The 24,980-nt window shown below is 49.9% G+C and overlaps 1 protein-coding gene across 6 annotated transcripts in view; it reads left to right on the top strand.

The window, feature by feature from the left end:
* The window catches only part of Erg (ETS transcription factor ERG), a 155,329-nt gene that overhangs the window by 52,682 nt on the left and 77,667 nt on the right, over positions 1-24,980 (top strand). Inside the window, exon 1 of one of the 6 annotated variants that reach the window (XM_040287030.2) lies at positions 2,932-3,090. The exons of 4 other annotated variants lie outside the window; for them this stretch is intronic. In XM_040287030.2, coding sequence (XP_040142964.1) covers positions 3,073-3,090 — 18 coding nt within the window. In that variant the 5' untranslated portion in view covers positions 2,932-3,072. Of the gene's footprint in view, positions 1-2,931; positions 3,091-3,298; positions 3,563-24,980 lie in introns of those variants that run through there. One more of the 6 variants, XM_040287032.2, reaches the window with a different exon arrangement.

Raw genomic sequence — 24,980 nt, 5'->3', positions numbered from 1 at the left:
ATGGCAGGCCTCGTGCACGGCCAAGCCAAGGACGAGGTAAGTTCTGAGCCTCCACCGCCTCTTCTGTTCTCCACCACGTCACACGTCCTTGTTAGAACTACGTTGTTCTCCTCCAGAGCCTTCTCCACTCCCCAGCTCCCTCACATCCTCCACGTGGAGAAGTTAGCAAGAGCACAAAGATGAGAACTTGCAGAACTTTCAGAAAGTGGGAAGAGTTTCAGGACACATAAACATGGAGGCTTCTTGGTTGTCGCAGTTCATTGGTGGTCTTTGGATCTTACATCCTCCTTTTATTTGGAGCAAAACACTGCAGACTTCTGAAGGGTTTGGGAGAATTCGTGGGCGATGGATGCCTGACGGATAACTGCAAGATAGAAAGGTGTAACTGACTGAGGGGCTGCTGCCCACGGCTGCTGGGTGGGCTCCCTGGTCCAGGTTGGTGTCTCCTCAAGCCAGGATAGGACAGGATGGGCCATTTGCAGATGGCCCCCTAACTGGTGACCTTGAGGGCCGCTTTCCCTAAGGAAGAGTGGGGTCTGGGTGTAAAGGTGCCAGTCGTGAGGCAGCTGGGCCCCAGGCTGAGGTTTGGTGTCCGGTCAAGGAAGGATGAAGTCACCATTTCCAGGTGGTTCCCCTAGGGTAATGTTCGGGAGGTGGCTTTTGCAGCGCAGTGTTTGATTAATAGGTTTGCCCTGTGCCACCAGGAGCTGATCAAGTTGGCTTTAACTGTCCCGAGACTCCCAGGTGTGGATGCTGTTCATGACATTCTAGACACCAGGACTTGCTCTCCGAGAAGATGCTGGGAATCAAGCATTTCTTCATTGGAAATGACAAAGATAAGGCTGGGGACATAGTTTAGTGACAGAGCGCTTGCCAGGTGAGAGCGAGGCTCTGGGTTCTATCCTAAGCAACATTAAAAAAAAAAAAAAGAAAAAGAAAGGAGAAAGGAGGAAATGGGAAAGATTGGATTTGTCTTTAAAAAATAGGTTTAAAACTCATGATCCTAAAAGTCAACATTCTGCAATCATTTTTTTTTAGATTTTTATGCATTTTCAAAATTAGAATCAAACTGGCAGAATCTTTAGGAAATAAAAATTTCATCTGGTTTCTCTTTGTTGGGATCCAGGCAAACAAATTAGTCTCTAATAAAACAATATTCTCATTATTTAAAGGATAAGAGATATTACATATGTGTATATGATGCATAAATAAATAGGGAGGTCATCATGGAAGAACGGGATCTCCACAAACATGCTAGAGCTTCCTGCTGTGGAGGGCAAGCCAGGGAGGCAGGACCACGCAGAGCTCCCTCCCGGCTGCTCTGTTAGCAAAGGGGTCGTCTTGTTTAAGCTGATGCTTGGTGGATCCTTAACGCAGCACAGTTATGGGAGACTAAGGAACCCTGAACTGGTCCTCTTTAGAAGAGAACAAAAAGCAAGAACTCTTGGGGAAGCTAGAGAGGGTTTTGTGTTTTTTCCTTTTTTCTTACTACTCCTGAATTCTAGTGGAAGCTTCCCAGATAAAACAACTCAGGACTTTGAAATTTTAGGGGAAACACAATTTTAATCGGCCTACCATCTCACTCATTGTTCAGAGATGAAAAGGGCGGAAATCAGCCTCCCTTCAACATGGAGGTGCTGAGAACGCACAGCTTCTGATTGCTACACAGAATGAGACTCCGTAGGATTTCTTCCCCAGGTTCTTGCTTGTTGGCTTTTTCTTCTCTTTCCTTTCCTCTTGTCTCTCCCTTCTCTTTTCCTCATTTCCCCATCCCTCCTCCTCCTCCTCCTCCTCCTGCCCTATCCTAACACAAGAGGGGGACCTGGGATGGGGCCGAGGACGTGGGAACCTTTCAGAACTAGTGAGGCGCAGGCCGGTGGAGAGCGTCCGCACGGGCCAGCCCGCAGCCTGAATGAAAGCCACTCCGAGCCTCCACCTCTGAAGCCCAGAGTGGCCAGTGACTCAGGTTCTGGTCTATTGTGCCCCTGGGTCCCCACTGAGACCACACCTCTTCACTGGTCCCCCTTTTGTGTAGCTGGATCCAACACAGAATGTTGTTTCTTCCAGAGAACAAGTAATTTCCTGACAATGAGCAATTAAAGGCCTGGAACCCTCTAAGGAATGTGCCGGCTGCATGAGCTGTACTTCCTTGAGTGGAAAACAGCCGTGTGGCCCTGAACCTGCCGGGCCCGCAGCCTTAACGAGATCTTCACATGGCATTCCCTGGCCGGCCACGCTGGCATGGCTGTTGTCTGCAAGGGGACCTGCTCACAGACATTCTGAAACGTGGGCTGTATTTTCGCTGTTTGGATTTTAAATATTTGAAAACAAAACTTTGACAGGGTTATTTATTTATCTATTTTTCGTCTCTTGGTGACTTTGGGTTGAGAGCCCACATCTTTGACCCTTTACTTATTTATTTTGTGGAGCGGATCACCACTGTGTGTGTTTGGAAGGATAACATGAAATTCAGTAGCTCTGAAGCACTCAGTTGAGGGACGGAGGATCACTCTAGCCGGCCAGTGGCCATCTAGGAACGTGAAGAGGGTCCCACCTGCAGAGTTGGCCTGCAGGGGAAGCAGCTCAGGTCCTCCGTCCTACCTGAGTGGCACGTCCTGGGAGAAGGGGGCCGAGTGTCCTGGCACCCAGGTGGAGGGTGCCCTCCCCATGTGAAGCCAGGCAGAGTCCCACCACATCTGTATCCTGCCTGGGTCCTGGTGCAGCGTGTCACATGGAGCCATGCCGGTCACACCTGCTGTGGCAGGCTCAGTCCCAGGCAATTGATGTCTTTTTTTTTTTTTTAATTAAAAAAAAAAATCTCCTGGCTGCATATCATCAAGAAAAACAACATTGTTTTCAGGGTCTCTTATCTCTCCACTCCCAAATATCCTGTTTCTTCGGGCTGGGCGGCCAGGACCAATAGAAACCTCTTCCTGCCATTGGCTGACTTCATTTCCCAGACTTAGCACAATCTCATCCGCTCTAAACAACCTCATCAAAACTACTTTCTGGTCAGAGAGAAGCAATAATTATTATTAACATTTATTAACGATCAATAAACTTGATTGCATTATGGCCAGCACTATCAAGGTAAGGAGAGGGTTCCTTTTCGTTTGACAGAATCTTGCTCTTCTTGCGCTTTCTCTGGTTTCCTTTATCAGGGTAGATAAGTTAGGGTTGGGCAACACCCCCCCCTACCACAATAGAGGACAACAAGATTTCCTCTGCACTGCCTAGTAAATTTCCTTTTTCCTACTCCAACCATCCGCAAGGCTTAAAAACTTCAAACTCAGAAAAAAATTGGGGTTTCTAAATTCACTGTTGAGTGCTGTGGGTGACTTTCGCGAAGCTTTTTGGAGCGCTTCTGAATTTTTAGATTCTTTCTTGATTCCTCGCGGCGCCTGGTGGTGGTTCCGACTCTGGGCAAGAGTCGCCGAGGTTGGAGGGCAGGGGCAAAGGAAGAGATGGGCTTGACAGAGTTGAACTTTTGGAAGCTCTTCAGGGACTCCTTAGCCCCAGGCATGCCAGCCAGTCCCCGTGGAAACGAAGAGATGCTCAGCAGGTGGCTGTGGGTAATGGGACACGCTGGTGTTGGCTTGGTTGGTGAGACCTCCGTGCTGGGGAGGCCAAGCGTTCCTTGGTGGTGGTAACTGGGTTTGTTGGGGGACGTGTTTATGGTTAATAAAATTCCTACCCCTCTGTGCACTGTAAGATTTCTTCCGAGAGATGTTGGGTTTGTGGGGATTGGGAAGCGAGGCGCTGCGGGTTCTCTGTGCTCTGGGTGTTTGGTCGGAAGCGTTTTCTTGCAGAGTTTCAGTGGATGGCATGTCGAGTTTAACCGGGAGCTAGACCCAGGTCGGTGGAAACCTGGTGAGGTTCAACTCCTGGAAATGAAGTCAATGCAGTGCTTAGTGCCAGCGGCCAAGTCTGCGAGGCGGTGGGTCTGCTGGGGCATTTTCCAGGCGCAGGCCTTGGTGACATTTGTAGAAATGATAAAAATCAGCAGCACCAGCAGATGAAGCAGGGAGACGGGGGTCAGGGGCCCGCCCTGAGCTCTGCGGCCGGCGAGAGGCGAGGAGCCGCGGGCCGTGTCCGCGCAGGGTGTGGGTTAGCTGGAGAGCTCGTGGACGTGGACACTGGCCTGGAGTTGGGCCGAGGGTTTCCCAGAGTCCTCTTGGCTTGGTGTTTTTGTTGCTTGAAATATTTGTTCTGGAGACTTGCTTGACACACACCCTATAAACTGTGTTTCAGGAGCTCTATTCCGTTTTATTACTCAAGTGTATTCAATACTTTGTCACTAAATTCATGTACCAAAGACTTTCTCGCCTTACAGAGATGCTTCTTCTATTGAAATACAATGATCATCAAAAAGAATTTTAGAGCTGGAGGTTTGAGGTGCTTCATCTTCAGTGAAACTTCAGTAGAAACTCCTTGATTTTGCGGCCCCCAAATGCTACCCTTTTGGTTCTTATTTTTACTCTTAATTATAGCCATAATTCATTACAATCCCATCAAATGTTTTGGTGTAAATCTTAAGTAGCTTGAGTAGAAGCCTCTCTGTTCCCCTCCATCCGTGCATTAAAAGGGACAGAAATAACTGACCATCCTTTAGGAGGTAGGGGAAACTTTGAAAACTGCACGGATGAGTTCAAGTGTTCAATTTAGAGTCTATTTTGACAAAGACATGAAGTTGTTTTGGAAGTTTGAATGCGTTGTGATTCTCAGAATAAGTTTTGGGAAATAGTTCACGCTTCTATTTAATATTGATTCACTACTTTATTACACTCGATGCATGTGGAGTGTGTCTTTTAAGTGAACCTCTGAAAAGTGACTTCAAAGCCCTTGGTTAAAAGCCTCTCTTCACAGGTAACTCCCAGAGGACTTGCCTCTGTGAGGCTTCCTGGGCAAGGTCAAGAGATGAGTTTCCAGCCCTGTTGACAGAGTAGAGAAAGGAGGTCTGGAGTCCTGGACTGCAGTGTTCGTTATGTTAGTGCACAGCTCCAATTAGCCCAGGGAAAATCACCGCTGTCGGTGGAATTAGGAAACAGCTCCCGACACAGGCTCTTCCAGTCTTCTAGTGTGCGCACTGTTTTGGGTTGTTCTAGTAAATAAATCCATGAGCTGGGCAGGTGTCAGGCCCGGGGAATCTGTAAGGTTGTACTCTGCATCTGGGTGGGATTTGTTTTGACATTTATAAGATCCTGTGAGGCACTTGGAAGAGAGGAAAAGTATTGGGCCCAGTCTTTGTGATTCCCATCATTCTCCCTTGGTGACTTGAGATCGGGAGCAAGATGTCTCAGTTGGAAGAAGTGAAGGAACTTAGGAGCTGATGTTTCTCTTTTTAAGGGTCTCGGGTTCTAGGAAGAGGCCCGGAGTCCTAGGGGAAACGCGGGCGAGCGACGGAGCTCATGCCTGTGTGCAGGCTGCTCACCCTTGGCCTCCGGGGCTCCCCTGGCCTCTGGTGCTGGACACCACCTGTCCCTCCTTCACCACAGACCGGCTCTGTGTTTGCTTGCAGACTCTGGGAGACCTGCTCCTCTCCCCGTGACTCCGTGAGGTTCACTTTGGGGGGTTCATCCGAGCCCCGGCCTTCCCCGATCCTGTTTACCATTTAGGAAGTCTGGTGAAGTCAGGAGCCCGGCTCAGAAGAGTGCTTTCAAACACACCAAAGAAAATACTCAGCGTACAATGGGAATCTCTTTTTATCCGCGGGTCCCCCGTGGGGGTAAGGAACCCCAGGTTGCAGCCCCGATCCCAGAGTTGAATCTTTAGAATGGGAGCTTGGGGGGGTGCCCCTGTCACACAGGCCCAGCACGGCTGGTGAGAGCAGTGTTAGAGGAGAATCAGGCAGGATGTGGAAGCCACCCAGAGGCTTGCCCAAGGCCGAGGGATGGGGGCTCCTAGGGAAAGGCGTTCCTTGAAGCCACAGGGGTGGGGAAGTTTGCCGATAAAACATGAAGTGATGGGAAATTGGTTTTATTAATTCAAAACCATCCATCCAGCTTTCTCCATGTCACACTGTGCACACAGCAGGCACCCAGAATAGCGCCACCCCCATGAAGCAAGCTCATTAAGATGGAGGGTGACGGGAAGGGGGGGAATGTCCTAGGTTCTGGTGGACGTGACTCAGGGTCTCCATGGCAATAAGTGTCTATCTTCCACCCACCTGTTGGCTTGAAGGGGTGTGACAGATTTTATTCCTTGATACTCTGTGGGACTCTGTGATAGTAGAAAGAAATGACAGTGCCAAGTGCTGTTGTCCTGCTGGGTAAATGTCACATCCCAGGGCTGGTCCTCATCTCCTGCTCTTGCCTAAACATGCACTGATAGACTATCATGTTGAAATGACTCGCTGTTGGTCCCTGGGCTGCTCCTGACCCCAGGCTGCCCTCTGTGGCCGCAGCTCACTTCCGCAGGCTCTCGGCTGGGCACATACCTGGGCACAAGGGTGCTCAGCCACCCTGGGGGGCAGAAGTGGGAAATCCAGGGCCCGAGGACCCTGGTCTCATTTAGTGCGCCATCGGTCTGCTACTCTCTTAAAGAATGTTCCAAAATGGACCCATTTCTTCATTATCTACATCTTTTTAAATTTTTTACTTTTTAAAAAAGTGTTAGTTCAATTAAATTTTTGTTTTGCAAACAGACCTTTATTTAAGGGGGAGAAAAGCCCACAAACACACATACCCACACTTAAGTCTCTTAAAAAAGCAGACCTAAGAATGAAATCAAATTTTTAAAAACAACCATTTCTGACATCTTCAGGAAAATCATTTCTTCTGTAGCGAGCACTCTGTGGTAAGGGGGGCCAAGGCAGGACGGGTGGCTCAGGAGCTGGCAGGAAATTGAACAGCTGATGCTCCGAGAATCAGATAGAAGAGGCCCTGGAGGCCAGACCTGAAAGCCTTCTGACAGCTGAGCTTCAGTGAAGGCGTTTTAGAGCAGGGTCTCTGGGCCTTGCCCGGCTGGCTGGCACACTCTGCTCTGTGGGACCTCCTCTTTAGAGCTGGGGACATCTTAACGCTGCAGGAGCTGCCACCCTCCTCCTGTCCTGACAGGATGGGGGAGAGCTGTCCCCTGCCCTGCCCTGGGGAGCGTGCCACAGCACCCCTGAAAGTCGATCTCCTCCTTGATACGGCCACAGACACACCTGCCCTTGAATCCTCTTTCACCTTGAGCCCCCGGGCAAGGTCCCGACCTGTCTGAACTCAGTGTCCTCATCTGCAAAATGGGATGGCAGTGACTGTCCTGTCTTGTGCTGTGCGGGCTAATGTCTGTCATGCCTCTGTTTGGTGCTCAGTAAATGGAAGATGCCATCAGAAAACCCAGGGGATGTAGCCCTGCCAGCATGTCGCCTTGTCTCTCTGTCCCTTTTCTTCATTCTGTGCCTGCTTTCCTTGTGTCCTGATGCTTCTGCAGGGACAGGGAGAGTAACAGGGTTGGGTCATTCTATGGGGCACTGCAGTGTCCTCCCACATCTGCAGCAGGCACATCGAACCCGGGTGGCAATGAGTCTGGGCAGGGCAGGAGGAGAGAGCCGGCCAGGTCCTCCAATGGAGGTGCACTGGGGCAGGTGTCCAGCACGGGACAGAGGAGTGTCCATGTAGTCACTCAGGTGGTGCTGGTCAGCCACCACCTTCAGAGGCTTCCTCTTGCTCTGAGTTTTTTTTGCTCTGTTTGTGCAGAGAGGCCAGAGGCCTGCCGTGACATTGTGCTCCTGGTGAGTGCAGGAAGAGGGGCCCTGGAATGTCTCCACGGTCCTATTTTCTTGTTAATTTTGAAAAAAAAAATGCATCCTGTTGCTTTATACAAACTACCAACACGAAGCCTTCTCATTGTTGAGATGATGAGAAACAATCAACCTAAATTGCCCCAGGTCCAACGAGCAGAGAAAATGAGGGTTGACACTTGGTGTGTCTTTGCTGCCTGCACCTGTCTGTTTTGCTTCTTGCCTTTAGCTCTGCTTTACAGACATTTCTCCAAATCTTGGAAGGATTTTGATAGGCAGAATTTTATGTCGGGGAGAGAGCAGGAGAGCCTGACATCTAAAAGGAGTATTAAAATTCTTATGACCATATCCTGCTGCAGGAAATAGTCCTGTTTTCAAATTTTCACTAATCATATTGCAATGTAGCCTCTCTTCTGTTTTTAAAAATTTATTTTGTTAGTATCAGTGCTTAGAAAGGGAACTTTGGGCCAAGAAGTATACATCTCTTTAATCTTTGCCAGATTCACGTATTTGCTGATTTCAAGATTATCTGCCAGTTCACTTCCTGGAAGGATTGTACCGATTCCCACTTTCTCTAGCTGTACGTCCAGTTCCACTGCACCCAGAACAACCCTGAGTGCTTTATTCTTTGCATCTTGTTCATTCTGGCAGGCCAGGACAGAAACTGGTTTCTATTTCTCTAACTTTACTGTTCTTACTGTTAATTTTACTTTCTTCTTCCTGTAACCTGTTTCAACTAGTGGTCCGCTGTGTCCTCTGATTTTATTTCTATTTGTACTTCTGTTCCCTGTTTGATCCAATTTGCTTTCCATCTATTCCTCAAGTGTAAGATCAGCTCATTCTGTCCACCCTCTGACCCTCGTTTTCTTTCCCGTCCTCCTTTGGGAGCCTGAATACTTTCTGATCCCCACCGAAGTCCCTGGGCCCTCCTCTCCAGAGGCATCCGTCCACTGTGTCTGTCTTCAGCAGGCCAGCTGTGGGCGTTCAATAAGCATTAAATACGTATTTACTGGAAAACATTAATGTTAGTTAAAATTCTCTGAAGTCATAAAGAGGAAGTTAAAGAGATCAGAGTAATACAATTGTGAATTTCAAATAGAATTCTCATTTCTTTAGAGAGAGTTCTTCTCATAAGTTGGAACAAATTAGGCTGAAACAAATATTTTAAAGAGTGTAAAACTGCTGTCAAAGGAAGCTCTAGCATCCTGACTTCGTGGACCAGGTTGGAGTCCTCCTGGTGCTGCCAGCTGCTGCCGGGCTCTCCTGCTCTCCCAATTCTTGCAGCCCCTGGGTGCTGAGGACGGAGGGTAGAGAGGCTGGGGACCCAGGCGTCTCCGTCTCCTCTCCATGCCATCCTGACCTCCTTGTCCCCGTTTCCCCCTCTGACCCAGGTACTAAATTACTGCAGAGACTCGCTGCATTAAGAGACAGGGCAAGGCGTTCCAAAACTGGGGAGTGACAGTCCTTGCAGCTGGCTCCTTTATGTTGTCTGTTCCTGCGTGAAAAGTCCCGCAGGGCAGCAGTTATTTTACTCTTGGTGGCCGGGCAAAATAAAGTGCTGGAAAATTCAGGAACAAAAATTCTGGTACTCAATTCTACATGTGGTCGGTGATAAGAATTCTTTCCATATTTGGCAATATCCAAAGGGCAGCGGCTCCTGATGCCAGATCAGCTGCGACATACATGTCCTCACCCCAAGAGGCCACTTCCGCGCTCCCGTCTTGGGGCGTCAGGAGCAGCGAGGCAGGTCGGAGTTTTCCGCCAGGCCTCCCGGTGTGTCTCCTTGGGGCTGGGCTCCGGGAGGAACCCAGCATCTGCTGTGCTGCGCAGATAAGTGCTGAGACTTTAGAAAAGAAGTGCTAAGGCCGAGCAAAGTGATTTATTTTTTAAAGTGCCCTGGCAGAATCCAATCATAACATGAACATCGGGGCTGTTACTTCCAACACTTCTGTGAAAAACAAAGCATGTCAAATTCTGGAAAATGCCATACACCACAGTGCGCAGAGATCCCGCACTTGCAAATGTAATACACTGGCTCTTCAGTCCTTCCGCCTCCATCTCTCTTGCCATCTTGAAATTAGCGTCTAGCAAATAGTGCCTGCGCTTTATTACTATTATTTTTAAAAATTAAATAAGCAAACATTGCAGCACACCAGAGAGGACCCCTTTCCACCTGCACATTCACTTTTCACCTCAGGCCATCAATCTGAGGTTTATCAGCCAACAGCAAACTTCTCCGGCCCCCTCTCCTTGGGTCCCACTGGCTCTTATTTTTTTTTAAAGCTGACAGTGGCCACGTGAAGCAAAGCTCACCTTTGAGGAAGAGGGAACTGTTGAAACGATACTTTGGAATTTGTCAACGTATTACTTTGTGTCTCAATTTGAGGTAGATTTCTCAACACATTGCTCCAAGTTAAAAAAGAAAAAAGGAGAGTGTGTGGTTTTTTCGTTGTGTAGTGCACTTTGGTTACCTGACCCTCCAAGGGATATCAAAATCCTGAAAGCTGAATCACGAGAGCATGCCCCCCCCCCCTTTATTTTCTGCCCCGAGGGGCACTTGATACTCTATTTCTCGTGGCTCCCTTAAAATAGCCTCTGTGGGAAAGGATTGCTCTTATCTTCCCTGCAGGGGGCGGGAGGCACAGATGGCTGCTGACAGGTCAGGGAAGAGGCCAGCCTGGGAGAGGTGGCCTGTCACTGTGGGACTGCCGCAGAAATCGGTCCCCTCCCCGGACCTGGTTCCTTCACAGAGAGGAGCTGGGCTGGTGGGCCCTCTCCTTTCTGACCTTGCATGTGGCTGCCCCAGGGTGGTTCATGGCAAGGTCACGCGCGGGGACCTCAGAAGTGGGGACGGTCCTGTGTCTGAGCCGCTCCTGGCCCCTTCCTGGTGAGTGAGTTCCAGCCTCACAGCCGGAACAGAGGGCTGGGGCCCCAGCTCTGGTGTTAGGTGAGTGCACCAAGGTGGAAGCTCTGGACACGGCAGTCAGCACCCAGGAGCCGCTCAGTCAATGCCAGCCAAGTTTTACCGTCCACTCAGGTCCAGTGTTCCTTCTGGGACCACAGTCAGGAAACCCATAAAGGCTTTTCATTTTTAGATTTCTTTCTTTCCTTTTTTGTTCAGTTGCCACCACGGTTTTGCAAATTCAGTTTTTTCCCAAGGAGCCCATGTGTGTGTCCGTTTTCCTTGGACGAACATGTTCTTTTCTCTGTATTATGAAATAAAAGCTCTGATAGGAACAGTGAGTTCCCAGTTATTCAGGAGCACTCTGTGGGCGTTGGAGAGGACTCAGCTCAGGGTTGGAAGTGCCTGTGTTGAGTTCCCCTGACCTGGGAGGACACTGCAGGGCCCTGTCCCCTGGGCTTCCCTCTCTCCTCCTTGTTCTCCTTCCCTCCTCTTTCACCCACTTGGCAGCTACTGGCAGCCCACTGGGAGGTTTGAGAAGCAGGCAGACGGTGCTGGGGAGATGACCCTCCTGGAGCCTCTCTGTGCCCAGAGCCCTTGCTGGACCTGTCCCTCAGAGCTGCGGCTCCCTCCCAGACACTCAGTCACTTCTCTCCTTCTGGGAAACCTGGGGCAGTGCAGGTTTGCAGACTTTTGATCCAGAATAAAGAGATGAAAAGAAGGTGCCCGGAGGGTTGGCCTGGGCCAGAGGAGGGTCTTCAGCACCTTCTCATTCTCACTCTGACAGTCCACTTCATCTCCTCTGAACTCCTGGAACTGGACGCACCTTTATGTTCACATACAAATTAAGAAGACTGCCCACAGACGAAATTAAACGACTTTCCAATGACTTTGTTCATTCCACCAGTGAAGTTATAAAGGACAGTTTTCATTGACTTTACCCCTTTTTAGCCAAAGAATACGATCTCAGTTTAGCCTGTGTTGGGCTTAGTAAAGAAGTAAAATTTCCTTTGCTACGAAAGAGATTTCCTTTGTTTCTCATACACCCCTGAGAGGACCCCCTCTGTCCTCTAAGTCTGTCCCTCCGACTCTCTCACTGTTGGAAGCACAGGCGTGTGGCCACCAGTTTTGATAAGAAGCTGGTTATGAAATAAGCACAAATGTAATTTTTTAAAGCCTTGTTCTCTGGAGATGGAAAACATCTTTTTTTAGATCACATGTTTACTGCTTTGGTAAACAGTAAAATGCTGCTACAGCAATTACCTTGAGGATGAAGGTTTGTAGACAGATCCTTCCTGCGTTCACTTCCTACTCAGATAGCAAGCCCAGCGCAGGCGCGCCCTGCAGGAAGGGCTCCCGTGGACACTTCCTCTCCGCCACTGTGTGGCTCATTCCTTATTCGTTATCTCTTCTCCAAGGGGAATAAACCTGTCACTCTAGGTTTTCTGGGGAGAATTCCCTGCCTTGAAAGAGGTAAAGAATCGAAGTTTTCAACTAACGATCTTTGTCCTCGTCTTGACTCAATCTTGGTGTCTGCTGGTGGGTGGAGGAGACCAGCCCTGTCTGTGATGGTGTGTCCTGTGGGTACCTCAGTCCCTTCTGAATCCCAGATGACAATGCATGAGTCTAATAGTTCTCCTTGAGATCCGATTAATGACTTTTCCCAGGGCTGCTTTGTTTAAAGGCATTTTGAATTTTGCTTTCTTTACTCAAACAGAGATCACCAGATTTGGGTACAAAAATTTCAGCTCCTATTTTGTTCTCTCTGCTGAGTTTACACCAGTTATTAGATTCCAAGGAATGCATTGTTTAGGCCCTTTGAACCAAAGCAAATAAAACCACAAGGTATCAACACTGAACAATAGGGGATCATCAATTACCCCTCCACAGGATATGTCCTTGCCAGACCAGACCCTTTGTAGGGGGAAGAATATCTCAAGACAACAAACAATAACAATGAACAATAAACTAAACAAAATAAATAGCACCTGAGAGGCCCTCCACTCAAGCACTGGCAGAACACCAAAGAATGATGTTTATGCATGGAAACGTACAGCTCCACCCAGGTCTCCTGCAGAGAGACCCACAGTGATCAGAAAACCAGCCAACACTCGTTCCTGGGTCACATCACGGTGAAGCATCTCCACTGGAGAGCAGAAGGCACCTGGGAGTCTTGGATTGCAACAGAGCAGACAGTGGCCAGTGGAGCCTTGTCCCTGAGAGCAGAAGGCACCTGGGAGTCTTGGATTGCAACAGAGCAGACAGTGGCCAGTGGAGCCTTGTCCCTGGGGAGCATAGTCAATGCGGGACGGTGGCTGCCAGGTGCAGAGCAGAGGAAGGTTGCCCTGAGCAGCTGCAGACACAGGGAGATGATGTAGTTAGTGTCTCATGAGGGGGAAAGTATGTTAATATACTCTAGTGATTTTTATCTACGTAATCACCCAATCTGTTTATTTGTATTTGAATAAAATTATCCAAAAAGAGATTTTCCTTTAGAGAATCATTGGATGATACAGTTTGCTTGTCTCATTGGTAGACAGGCCGGTCAAATGCCTAGCCTCCTGTTGGAATGAGGCCTGCTTTCTTCCTTGACATTTAGTGTGCCTCTCTATCACCTGGTAGTGACACTCTGCGGGCATCTCCCGGTATCCCCCTGCACACCACGTGATGCCTCTGCTGCTTCTGCTCCTTTGCAAAATGCCTTCCTTGGTTCCTGTGTCTGTGTGGGCCCAGGGCCACCCGACTCTCAGCCCTGTGATGCTCGTGCAGCCAGATGGCACATAGATCCTCTCTGAGGCCTGCAGGAGCAGCCTACCCCTTTGGCATCTTCTCTGAAAACCACGCTTGCCGGCCAAGGATTGCTTTTGGTTTGCTTAGACCTGGAGTAAACAGATTCAACAGACCCACCGAATGGTGTCTGTTTGAAACAACAATGACAAAAAGTTTCTTCTTTTTTCCTTTTTCAAAAACAATTATTATAGGAATTTAGAAAATAAATATTTAGAAAATTAAATAATTGATTAATTCAGTTGATATCACAGGAATGGGTTAATTAAAATAATTGATATTATAATATATCAAAGTCTGTTAGCACTTGATTGTTTTGGAGTTTTTGAAATCTTCCCTCCATTTTCCTCAGAGTCTTTAAATAAAATTGGAGAAATCAAATTCATTTTTGGTAGTCATTTCCCGCTCACTTCCTTTTATCTAGAGCAGAGACTCTTCTGAAGTTCCCGCGTCTCTCAGGTCTTCTATGGCGGGCTTAGGACCAGGTTTGGCGACCCTTCCCGAGGACCCGCTTCCTTGGCATGGGGCGGGGTCTCAGGTCATGCCCTTGTCACGGCAAGGTGGCTTCCTTCTCTGCCGCTCCCTGTCCTCATCTGGAGGGTGGACCCCAGGACGATGGTGCTGTGGTGGAGGGGAAGCTGCTCGGCCCGTCTGCGCATCGAGCTGGGGTGTGCCTGCGGGAGTGGGCTGGCTGCCCCGAGCTCTGGGGGTCATTCACCTGCCTGGGTCCTCACGTCCTTGCTTTTCCTCCTGGATTGTCTTACCTCTGGAAAGGAATCTCCATGGGCTCCGGGATCTGCAGCTTCTTTGCAAGGGCTGAGAGTATTTCTCTGGGTGCTGTTGGCGTCCTCCTCACTCTATTCCTCTGAGGGTCCTAGAGACAGTGCGGTCACGATCGTGGGACCATCTAGTGGCTCAAGCAGCATGTGACCAAACTTTCAGCAGCTCAGCCCTGTTTTCAGGAACCCAGAAAGCCAATGTTGTGATGATTCAGAGGAAATCAAGGTAGAGACTGAAGCTGTCTCCCGTCCCCTCCCATGGGGAGGGCCACGAGTGGTCCTGGAGTGGAGGAATTGAGGGTGCTTTCCAGCCACCTCCTAGAGCTGGCACCTTCTTTAGAGGAGTGGGCATCTCCCGGTCACCATCCTGCTGGGCGTTGCTGTGATTTGGTCTGGCCACCTCAGTCCAGTCCAGCAACTCTGCGCCTTCAGTGGCCTGGCTTGTGTCACAGGGTCTTTGACTGACGCTGATCTTGCCTGGCGACGGGCAGATCCTCAGTCTCACGGGTGAAGGAACACCTGCTGGAGGGGGAACATGGGTGGCGCCCTGCGCTGTCTCACACAGGATTGGCTTTTTGTACGAAGGCAAATGGAGTCCATTTAAGGTTTTTCCCAGATGGGTGAACAATTGTTATGTACCTTTATTTTAATAAATCCATACTTTCCCCCCCAAAGCTGTTTTGAACTGTGACTTTCGTTATTTATTTATTTATTTTGAGTACCAGGATCTAATTCAGGGGCATTCAGCCACTGAGCCACGTCCCCAGCCCTATTTTATATTTTATTTAGAGACAGGAGCTCAGTGAGTTGCTTAGCACCCCACTGTTGCTAAGGCTGCCTTTGAACTTGCGATTCTCCTGCCTCAGCCTCCTCAGCCTCTGGGATTACAGGCACATGCTACTGTGCCCCGGTTTATCTTTTTTTCCTTTAATTTGTTGTATATGTTTAAGTTGCATGACATAAGTGTGTGTATATGGACACACACCCACACATATACATAGAGTTATATATAAAGTTATTATACTCAAAAAGATGAACACGTCCATTATCTCCCATGGTGACCCATTTCCTGAGTGCGTGTGTCAGGAGCACCTAGAAGCTACCCCTTGAACAAGGTTCCTGACTATGATCACTAAGGGTCATCCCCCTGTTGTACCTTAGACTTCCAGGTTGATCTTCCCCTGACGGTGTCTGCCACTTTGAATCCTTTGACTTCCATCTTCCCATTTCCTGTCCCGCCTAGAACCACATTTTAGTTTTATTGCCTGTCTCTCTGCATATTGAACACTGTTTTCTCTTCTGGGTTCTACATGGGTGCCCCTCCGTGGGCACGCACCTGATGGGGGCGCGCTGTCTCTCGTGGCCACAAATGGGAACATTTCCACTGGGACATCAAAGGGGAGACCCAGTCCCCGGAGACACTGGCCTGTGTTTGTTCCGGGCTCTTGTCTTCAAGAGGTGGACCAAGCGCTCTCACTCTGGGGGGCAGCAGTGCTTACCCGTGTTTACTCAGGGTTCACATTGGGTCATTGAAATATTCAATGGTTACAGCCCATTTTACAAAAGGCCTTTTGGGTAGGAACTAATGAAAAGTTGTATTTAATGGGCTATGATGGGGACTATTTATTTTTCCACTTTTGTTCCTGTAGTCACTCCTTTAAAATTTCAGTGACACTGTAATTTAATCCCTCAAACACACACGCTGGTCTCCACGAACCGGTTCACACAAAGGTTTCCACGTTCATTGGAATCTGGCAGACTACCGGACTATACTTACTACGTATATGACATCCACAGTAGATGTCGTATAGCATCATAGTTTCACCAATAATGAAGATTTATATTCAGTGGCAAAATAATCTGCTTTATCATAAAGATGGATTTCAATAGCAATTAATAACTAGCTTTAGGGAGTGAAATGGCACTCCCTGCTGAAATTTAGAAATCTGCAAACATATTATTTAATATATGGAATTTTACAGATTAAAATATTGTATAGAAGACAATGAAAAGGTGATGTCTCCTAAAACCTAAAGTATTTTTATTACTGTGGCAAGTTTTTTATGAACTAAGTTTTCAGTCCAATCATTGAAGAATTCATCTTGCCCTTGTCTCCACAGGGGCTCACACAGAAAGTATTTGCTAAATGAATGAAGCAGGAATAAGTGATAGAATGCACATGAAAACCTTTCCCCAGCCAGGTGCAGTGGCTGGGGAGGCTGAGATAGGAGGATCACAAGTTCAAAGCCCAGCCTCAGCAATAGCAAGGCACTAAGCAGCTCAGTGAGACCCTGTCTCTAAAAACCATACAAAGTCGGGCTGAGGATGAGGCTCAGGGGTCGAGTGCCTCTGAGTTCAATCCTCGGTACCAATAAATAAATAAATAAATAGCACTTTTCCCCAGTGAAGCACACACTTGGCAGTGATGTGATGCCAAGAAATCTGACAGGGTTCCTCTTGTATATCATCTAGTTTTTAAGGAGTCAAAGAAGAGGAAATGATTTTATTTGGGAGTCAAAATGTTGGAGGCAACTTGCCTGGCCCTCCAGGAATCCATTGTGTCTCACCCTAATTATCCTTTGGATCAGGCCACTTTTAATTGTTTCAGGATAATTAAAAGCAACCAGGATTTGGAGGACGAGTGTGTGTGTGGAGTGGCCATGATTTTGACTAATTTGCCCACGATTGTTGGTTGGAAAACATGCGGAGGAAATGAGATTTTAATTTCCTTCAGTTGTTTGTTTTTGACTTCTAAAATTATTTTCAAACAAATAAAACTGTGAGAGAACTGAAGCTGTTTGTCACCACACCTGGCCACAGGGCCAGGTGTGAGGGCCATTAAGATGTGAACTGGACACTCTGCCCAGCGGTGTGAGGGAGGGCACAGGAGTTGATGTGTAAAGGTTTACAAAATCAGATTTATTTTGGAAAATAGAGACTCTCTGGTTGCTGTAACCAGAGAGCAACCTAATTCTTGACTTACACACACTCCAGCGCTGCTGGAAGCTGTACTAACTCCATAAGGCAAGTGGTGGTCATCTAGTTCCCCAAAGTGGCAACATTTTTGTTATAAACAGCATCCACAGGTGGGGTGTTCGTCTCCCAGGGGGACCGGGGTTGAAAGCAGAGAGCCCTCTCCTCCCACAGCTGAGGAGGCCGGAAGGCCAAGGCCGAGGTGGGCAGGCTGCTTCCTCCCGGAGGCTCTGAGGGAGGCTCCGTTCCCTGGCCCTCTCCAGGGTTCTGGGAGTGGCCCACAGTCCTTGTGATCCTTGGGTGTGGACACCCCCGTCCACGCTCTGCTCTCTCCTCTCCCTTCTCTGTGTCCCTGGGGCTCTCCTGTGTCTCTTAGGGCGCGCTTACGGAATTCACGACCTGCTCTGGTCTGGTGTGACCTCACTCCGGCCATGACTTGACGTTAGCAAAGGTGACGTTTCTGAACAAGACCACATCCTGAGGCTCCAGGTGAATGTGGACTTGGGGTGACTGCAAACCCTACAGGTGGGAAGGAAGGAAAGGTCTCAAGAGGGACCCTCTCCCCTGGTCGTAGGTTTCTAACGGTGGTGCCGGGCTCCTTCGTCCACAGTCACTAACAGGTGAAGTCCTGCCAGGACTGTCCTGTCCGTGCTCATGAATCCGTCACTCAGGTGTGAATATTGCAAGAGGGCAGTGCAGCTAGTTCTCCTGAAAAAAAAAAAGAAGCGAAACTTCACAGCATTTAGAGCTGGCCCACGAGCCATCACGCTGTCAAATCCTGTGCCAATCAGAATAAAATCACTGTCAGGCCAAGTGTGGACTCGGCAACTGTTTCAGTTTCACAAGACACGGGGCACGATGATGTGGTTTCCCTTATCTCGTCACTCTACTTGGGAGATGTCAAGAAACGCAGGCAGCCCTCCTCCCGCCTTCCAGCCTGCCCTGAAGGACCGTGTGCTGGCTGGGTCCGTGGAAGCATGGTTCCCTTGGCCTCCTGCAGGACGTCTGCAGCTGAATCCACACAGTTCCAAGGCAGGAGTCACAGTGGGCCCCCTCCGCTGGCATCACCGTCAGACTCGGTCAGTTCTGACGCCTCATCATGCCGCTAACTCGGAGGACTCCGCGAGATCATCTGGGGAAAGAAACACAACTTTAAAAAGCAATCCAGGGGCTCCTGTGGCATCCCCGAGTGCCCTTGTCTAGTTAGGTGACGCCATTCCACTACGCGTCATTGGCCGGTTCAGGTGCCCACGGCCAGCTCCTCCTCTCCCCAGGTTGAGGCACTGGGAAGCTTCCAGTGTGCCTGGGAGAGTCACACTGCTGCCAGCCTTTGCCGGCATCCACTTAGCTGCAGGCACGGAGATGAGGTGGAACCCCGTGGTGGGGGTGACTCCCGTTGCTCTGCTCTCCATGTGCCCGCTCAGTGGGTCAGGATTTCTTACCCTCAGAAAAGTACTGTCAGCCATCATGGCCAGGCCCTGTTGCCAGAACACCTGGTCCTGGGACTCAGCAGAACTCCTCCGTGTGGCGCACGTGCCCTGCCATGCCACCGTCGAGTGCTGCTCGTGGGACCCAGCTGGAGACACGGGTGAGCCAAACCCTGTCTCAGCCTGTGGCACTAGGGGCCTTGACAGCCACGAGTCGCCCACGGGGTTCAAGGCCAGATAAGAGCCACGGTAGGACGGGCAATTCCGAGAGCTGTCCTAGGCCGTTATGATAACTCGATTAAAACTTTGGGGGAGGGAAATGTGCTTAGAACCCACTAAAAGAATGCTTTCATTTTTTTTTCCTTTTTAAAAAAACTGAGCTCCAATGGCTGGGAAAAATAGAGGATCTATTTCTTATGTTTCCTTGCACACAGACCTAAATATTGTTCTCGTTTAAACGCTAAGCCTGTGATGTACCCTACATGGGTTCGTAGCCACCTCTGAGTTGTAGGGGACTCAACTTTTCTCTGTTTATTGTCAGTACCTTGTATATACATGGAATCCAGTGGCTCGATATAATTCCTAACTCCTAATTCGAAATGAAGCCACTGCCTGGCTAATGAGCTAAATGACCTTGGAGCTCTTTGGTGTTGTAGAGATTATCTTTTTTTTTTGTACTGGGGATGGAACACGGGTGCTTAAACACTGAGCCACATCCCCACCCATTTTTTATATTTTATTTACAGACAGGGTTTCACAGAGTTGCTTAGGACTTTGCTAAATTGCTGAGGCTGGCTTTGAACTTGTGGTCCTCCTGCCTCAGCCTCCCAAGCTACTGGGATTACAGGTGTGCACCACTGCACCCGGCTTAAAAAAGTTATTTTTAACTGCAGGTTTCCTAGTGAATTCCCCCACTGCTGGTATTCTGCACAGGCCACCTTGGTTAGCTCAGTCCGTTGGAGCACATGCTGATAAGGGCGAGATCACAGGCTTGCACGTGAAGCCAAGAACTCTCAGAGATTGGAAGTGGCTGGCGTCTGTGCCCACATGCTACAGCACCCATGCAGCATCTGCGTGGTTGGAAGAGAGCAGCTGGTGAGAGAGAGCGAGCTCACTGCCAATGTTTCTGCAGTTAGAAAAAGAAAAATTTCGAGTTCATCCTTACAGTGGACCTGGGCCCTGCAGAGGAACAGCTGCATCCAGGTCCCCTAGAGATTGTCATGCTCATCCCTCAACCCAAACCAGCACTGGGAGTCACCCGAGTCAGCCACAGAGCCGGCACCCACCTTTACCCTGGGCTTGGTCACTGGTGCACATCTGCACAAAGGGGCCATGCATGGAGTCCAAATCTGGTTGTTTAGTCTAGGGGTGCAGGGACGGTTCTGTCTCTTTAATGTTTATAACGGTTGGACATTGCCTGTCGGGTGAAGGTTAATTGCTCTCCGGTTTAAGCAGTTCTGTGCCCAGATGGGTTATCAGGGCTGAACACTCGTTACAAGATTAATCTCGTTTCCGACAAGACTTCCCTTTCCTTCAACTGATTTTTGCCCGGCCATTGGAGCTGTCATCGGCCGTTAGAAGAAGGGTGACTGCTTGGGGCTGTGAGTGGTGGGATGCAGAGGAGCAGCGCAGAGCGGTGGCCCTTCTCAGGGAACAGCGCAGGAGGACACACTGGGAGGTGTTGCCAGGCCCAGGCTCACAGATAGCAGGGACACTTGGAGCTTTGGGGCCAGCGTGCATGGTGACAAGGCCCAAAGGCCATCGCAGCCACCTCCCCACAGAATCCCACCCTGTGACACAGAGCTGTGGTTCAGGCTCCTGAAGATTCTAAGATAGTTTTTCTGCAGTTAGAGGTCATTCCAGAGGACGCCCACTGAGCCTGAGTGCTGCTGTAACTGATGGATAGTGACCCAGGGGAAGCAAAGTAAGGGTCCTAGAGTTGGCGGGTGTGTCAGGTGCCACCCACGCTGAGCCCTGTGCAGAGGGACCTGCACTGGGCTCTTCCTCTTAGTCCCGTGTACACTTCAAGTTTCTAATTTCCCAGATTCCTTACATATCATCTTTTTTTTTTCCTTTTACTTTTTTAAATATTTTTTTAATTGTCAATGGATTTACTTATTTACAGGCAATGGATCAAACCCAGGGCCTCACCCACGCCAGGCGTGTGCTCTACACCGAGGCCAGCCCAGCCTCTCACGTATCATCTTTACCTACAGGTGACTGGCAGGTTGCTGGGTCCCTTTGGGGTTTGGTGTGGGCCAACTGACACACTCACTGTTCACCAGCCGCGTATTGGGCTCCACTAGGGCCACCTAGCAGGACAGCCAGGCTCACTGAGCACCCTCAGTGCAGTGGGGACATGTGGGGGACACTGACAGGTGGCACACAGGTGGCCAAGATGGGATCTGGCAGGAGGCCAGAAGTGTTGGGCAGAATGGAGGTGGAAGCCCCGTGGTGGCCAGGTGGGGCTCAGTGTGGACCAGGTGTCAGTGACGGTGATGGCAGTGACGTTTGTCTGTCTGGGGAGCAGGCAGTGGGCCAAGGCCCAAGGCAGGGACCGGCTTGGGTGTCTGAGAGCGGTGTGTCCTCTCGTGGTTTCACAGAGGATGCCCTCCGAGGAGGGGTCTGCCCTGATGAGGGGTCGCTCCTCTGTTTTCACCCCATCTCCTGGCCCCGTGCAGCTCTGCAGATCCTCTAGCTCCCTGTATTTGGGGTGACTCTGCCGGCGGTCAGTCTGGGGCTGCTTGGTGCACTGTCTTCAGCTGGTACGGAGAAGTGGGGGTTAGACTTGGGATACCTTCTGGAACATGCTCAAGACAACTTCCTAAGTGCAGAGCCTCAGTTTCCCCACCTCGACAGTGGGCATAATGGTGGCTCCTACTTTAAAAGGTCCGGTACAGCTGTGCAGGGATTGAGAGGGGCACTCTCCTAGAGCCTGCCACGTCGTGACCATGTCACTAAGGTGGGCGATCTATGACGTTTCCTTTACTCAGATTCATCCACTCCACTGAGAACAGTGAGGTGCATTGTCGTCAGGCCGAGCGACACTGCTGTGGGTGAGAGACGTCCCAGGGCCAGTGTTCTCTTCTTGTGGCGCTGTTTCTATATTCTGAATACAGGGACACGTCACCACCTTCAGGGCAGGAGCAGATGTCATCATTTCTCAGTGACCCTGTCAGAGCCTCTCTCTGTCCCTAAAGTTACTGTGTGGCTTAAGAAGACATTTAAGCCCCCAAAGCACAAGGTCTTCCAGTAAGAGGCCAGGAGGAGGGACAGCAGGAGGAGGCGTGAGTGCTTGGTGCGTCCTCTCTGGCCTCAGAGGCTCTGCCTCTGAGAACTGGAGGCCACGCCCCTCCAGGGACAGCCGAGGCTCACCTGACCCTCACTGCAAAGAGGCTGTGCAGAACCGTGTTGCCTCTGGTGACCTTCTAGGGCAGCACCCAGTGTGATCCCGCGCTCTCATTTCCCGGCTTCTCTGTTGAGAAATGGGCCGCTTCCCTTCCGAGAGCTCCTGCAGGAGCAAGGGCCGTGAGTGCTGGGGGAGGTGGCGTCAGAGCGCAGGACGACCTCAGCATGACCATTTCTGTGGGTGGAGTCCAGGACCCACAGTGTCCTGCCTCCTAGGATGACTCGGTGACTCAGACCTTGGCCAGAGCTGCCCCTCCCAGATAGCATGCCACTTCTGGGAAGTAAATGCTCCTGAGAAACGAGAGCGCCGGTGGAAACATGTTCAGCTCCCTGCGTGGCCCCCATTATCATGCTGTCAGGAAAAAAAAAAAATCAGTGGTCTTAACTTTTTCCAACTTCCTTTGTTTTGCAGTTTCCTTTATGTAATTCCAAACTCACCCCATTTTATGTAGGAGAACTCAAGTGAACTGTAAAATGATACTAAATCTTACATTTAAATACAACTTCATTTCACAAAATAATAGCATCCTTAGACCTGGTCTTTAACATCCCTCTCTGTCCCCTCCCCTTTATATATATATATATATTTTGTGTGATTGTCGACGGACAGCGTGACTTTATTTGTTTATCTTTATATGATGCTCAATATCAAACCCAGTGCCTCACATATGCTGGGCAAGCACTCTGCCCCTGAGCTGCAGCCCCAGCCCCCGGGGCTCTTTTTGATTATTTGCTCTGTGGCCACAAAGAATATTTCCTCCTGGGTGTGTGTAAATGTGTCCTCGCGTTCGACAGATTTGAGTCAGTTTCCCGTAGGTCAAGGTGGGATCCAGCTTGAGTCATTATTTCAACACTCTCTGGTGTGGAAGATAATGACGTTCTCTTCAAGAGGAAGAGAATGTTCTTATAAAGGGAATCAGATGTATGGTTATGTTGAGATAGAAAAATCTGGGCTCAGCGTTGCCAGGAGCAGTGGAGCTCTGAGCGAGATAAAGGCCGGCGTGACAGCCGCACCTGCCTGGACAGCGCGAGGGGTGCCACACGAAGCCACATGAGGAACTTCCCCAACAGAGCTCAGCCCAGCCCAGGCTGGACTTGCTGTGCTTGTTCTGCTCCTGTAACTTAGGAAACCTGAGCCGTCACTGGCACCTCTTGACTCAACTGAGCCGCTGAGGTGCCCATGATGGGAAAACTCAGCTTCCCGGAGGCCTCAGACCCACGTTCAGAACCGTCCAGGGCAGCACTGTCCAGGGCAGCCCTTGGGATGGATGGCACCAGGGCCGGCCAGCTCTTCCTGTTTGTTCACTGCTGTGTTCCCATCATCCCTTAACCTTCACTTTCCGTGTCACTGTTCCAAGACGTGAACTTGGTCCCGTCACCCGATGTGCAGATGAGCTTTGCTGGCTCCCACCGCGTGGTCTGCATTCAGGCCAACCCACGCAGCGCAGCAGACAGGTCCTCGTGAGTCTCAGTCCCAGGCCTTGCCTCTGTGTCCTCCCACCTGAAACTCGGGGGCCACTCGTAGGCTTCCTCAGCCCCGAGGGGACCTCAAGGCTCTGGCTCAGGTTTGCCAACAGACTCCTGCACCCCTGTCCCCCTTCCCCAGCACCCCCGCCCTATCTGGATGCCTGCTTTGCATACTGAGCTCCTGCCGAGGAACGTGATGGAGAATGGTTCCACGACCCTAGAATATCCTCCACATCTCTGATTTTGAAGGATTCGAGACTAGAGACGTGAATTCTAGTCCCGGCTACTCTACTCAGTAGCCTTTGACAGAGCAGTTCTTCTTTCATTAGAAGAGGTTTGGAGTGGAAGATGAACGCATATTCAGTGCGCTTTTCTTGAAAATGGTACTGTGGCCTGGGCTTCCGTGGGCTCTGTCCAGCTGTTTTGATGAGCAGAGGGAGGCACAGTGGAAGAGCCTCTGTCCAAAGCTTGAAGCTGCAAACTCATCCCCGTCAGCCCCTGGGCTGAGGCTCCGAAACCCTCACTCTCAGGAGCTGGATCCTGATCGCTCTTCCGTGCTCTTGTGACATCACGGGCCTGCCATCTCTTACTTTGTTCAGAGGAGACATGGAGAGGTGGTTTGTGGCACTGACTGTATTTATGGGATGTGGCCTGAATGTGGGGTCACTTCTCAAGTGTGTCTAGTTACCAGGGAGAAGAGCGGGACACGGAAACCATCAGAAAGAGCCACACGATCACCAAGTTTTTTCTACTTCCTTTAAAAAACATTTATTTTTTAAAATTTCAAGTCTACCGTAGTGTTGGGAACATCGTAAGGAAGTTCCTGCACCCTGCACCCCACTTCTCCCCGTGTTAGCATCTTACATAACCATGGTCCAGTGATTGGAACCAAGAAATGAACAATAAAATTAACATTATTAACCAGGAGCCGGGCAACTTGGCTCCCAGGCTGAATCCATCCCACTCCTACAACGATAGGAGGTTTAACTAGAATCCGCCACCCCTTGCCTGCCTTTGTCCTGCCATGGCGGAGGGGAGTGGCTTCAGAGGAGGCCATGTGACCTATGGAGCTGAAAATATTTACCACCCGACTAGAGATCGCCATCCTCTGCTTTAAATAAATTACAGACTTACCCACATTTTCCAGATTCTCTGTGGCTCCCCTTTTCCGACCCAGGGTACCGGTTCCATCTAGCTGTCACATCTCCTGGATTGTCCCATTGCCGACAGTTTCTCATTCTTTCCTTATCTTTCCGACCTTGGTGTGAAAGCACGGGGCTCAGGAATTCACAGAATGTCCCTCTCTTGGGTTTTGCCATGGACAGAGAGTACAGATGGTCAGCAGGATATCCCAGAGGGAACATGTGCACCTTGTTGGGTCACATCTAGGGTCTGTGGTGTCACGTGAGTGTGGTGTGTTGAGGTTGACCTGCCTCGCTTCTTTCGGTGGTGTCCCTGGTGGCTTCCCCACGGTTCCTGCCTTTCTCCCTCTCCACGCCTACGTCTGGGAA

The sequence above is a fragment of the Ictidomys tridecemlineatus genome, chromosome 3 (assembly GCF_052094955.1).
Source record: "Ictidomys tridecemlineatus isolate mIctTri1 chromosome 3, mIctTri1.hap1, whole genome shotgun sequence".
Classification (NCBI taxonomy): domain Eukaryota; kingdom Metazoa; phylum Chordata; class Mammalia; order Rodentia; family Sciuridae; genus Ictidomys; species Ictidomys tridecemlineatus.
The sequence above is the reverse complement of the archived record's forward strand: the minus strand, read 5'-3'. Positions and strand labels throughout refer to the sequence as shown.